The sequence below is a fragment of the Triticum dicoccoides genome, chromosome 7A (assembly GCF_002162155.2).
Source record: "Triticum dicoccoides isolate Atlit2015 ecotype Zavitan chromosome 7A, WEW_v2.0, whole genome shotgun sequence".
Taxonomy (NCBI): Eukaryota; Viridiplantae; Streptophyta; class Magnoliopsida; order Poales; family Poaceae; genus Triticum; species Triticum dicoccoides.
The window spans coordinates 173,234,554-173,236,084 of NC_041392.1; the positions used below are offsets into that span (position 1 = coordinate 173,234,554).

Below are 1,531 nucleotides of genomic sequence, written 5' to 3' on the forward strand. Positions count from 1 at the left end.
TCATACTTGGTATGCCTCGGGCCCTCAGGATTATTGACAGAAAGGCCACTGTCGCGTTGCGGATTAGCACATGATCGAGTTGCATCACCTTGTTTCCATAATTAACGTACGTCATTCTTTTGAATTCACAATTGGTGAAGGTACCTTTTGACTTGATTGGCGGTCCTATGCTGACTCACCAGCAATGATCTTAACACCAAAGATAACATAATAAAGATGCATTTTGATCCATTTTTTAGAATGCCTCATGATGACAACCCTGGCCGCTCTCGCAAAAGATGATCGAAATTATTCTGTTCCCCAACCGCATTACTCAGCAACATATATTTTGAGAAAATCTCTATATTTACTCCAACGGCAGCCCACAAGATTGTACTCTACTAATTGATTGCCTCCGATAAATTAACAGCACTTTACATGAGCCCATCACACCAACCAAAAGACAATGACATGAACAGCAGTACAATAATAACATGGACATGAATCACATATATAGTGGTCACTTCAACAAATATATATCTTCTTATTTCTGCGTAGTAATATTTTCCTTAGTGGCTAGTAGCATGCAGCTGGAATCTCCAGTTCCCTACTTCGGCACAGTGGCGGCATGGCCTCCCTTTGTTTTTCTGGCACGGCAAAAGAGACCCTAAAAGATAAAAAGAGAGATACTAAAGCAACGCCGAAGCCAAAAGCCACCGACCGATCCAATCTGAGCTAATAGTGGCGAGTGCCGACCACCCCTGCTGCAACCCTTAGCTTAGCTTTTGCCTGCATATTCATGGTTCAGACAAAAACAAGTGGTTTCATCATGAATATGCCATGAACATTCTGAGATTATTCGACAATGATTCTCGGCTTGAATTCGGGGCTTACCGTTGGCGGCGCGGGCTCTTCGGATGAAGGAGAGGAAGATGATGATGATGGCCGCCGCCGCCACGATGCCGATGATGATGGCGAGGGTCTTCCCGGAACCATCTGACGAACATAACAGATACAACACGTGGATGTCAAGATAACATTCATCGCACTCGCTCCATGCATGTGCTCTGTTTGATGATCCTTTACAGCCAGTATTGTACAAATGTAGCTTTGTGCAAAGTGGCCAAGTAAAAGTCTCAAAACTCAAAAGCTACAGCGCAAAGCAGAAAAGGCTAGGGAGTACCCTAGCCACGGTGGGTGCCAGAGAGATATACGGGCGATGCAAAGCGGGGCAGGATCATTTTGAATCCACTTTGTGATATGCTTGGCTGAATGAAGAAGAACAGGAAAGTGAATCCACATGAAAGTCTTTCTGAAAGTTGAGATTTAAATAGTGTTGGCCAAAAAGCCCTTTCCATGGCCTCTTTGGTACTACCTTTGCTGCAGTTCGCACACACCATCATTTGCTGCTAATTAGTAACTAGGGAGGGCCATCTACTATGCCAATGTGCATGCATTAGGGAATGCACACCACAAGCAGGTTGAACTGTCAACTTGCCAATGTTAACTACTGAACAGTAGTTTAAACACTGCAGCAGTAGGGTAAGAAAGA

At 44.2% G+C, this 1,531-nt stretch overlaps 1 protein-coding gene across 1 annotated transcript in view; it reads right to left on the minus strand.

Annotated features, from left to right (window-relative positions):
• Nucleotides 1–376: 376 nt before the first annotated feature.
• The window catches only part of LOC119333259 (plasmodesmata-located protein 6-like), a 3,504-nt gene continuing 2,349 nt past the window's right edge, over nt 377–1,531 (minus strand). The window contains exons 2-3 of the mRNA XM_037606213.1: nt 874–975; nt 377–768 (exon numbers count right to left, since the gene is read on the minus strand). Of these exons, the coding sequence (XP_037462110.1) occupies nt 758–768; nt 874–975 (113 nt within the window). The 3' untranslated portion in view covers nt 377–757. The remainder of the gene's footprint in view (nt 769–873; nt 976–1,531) is intronic.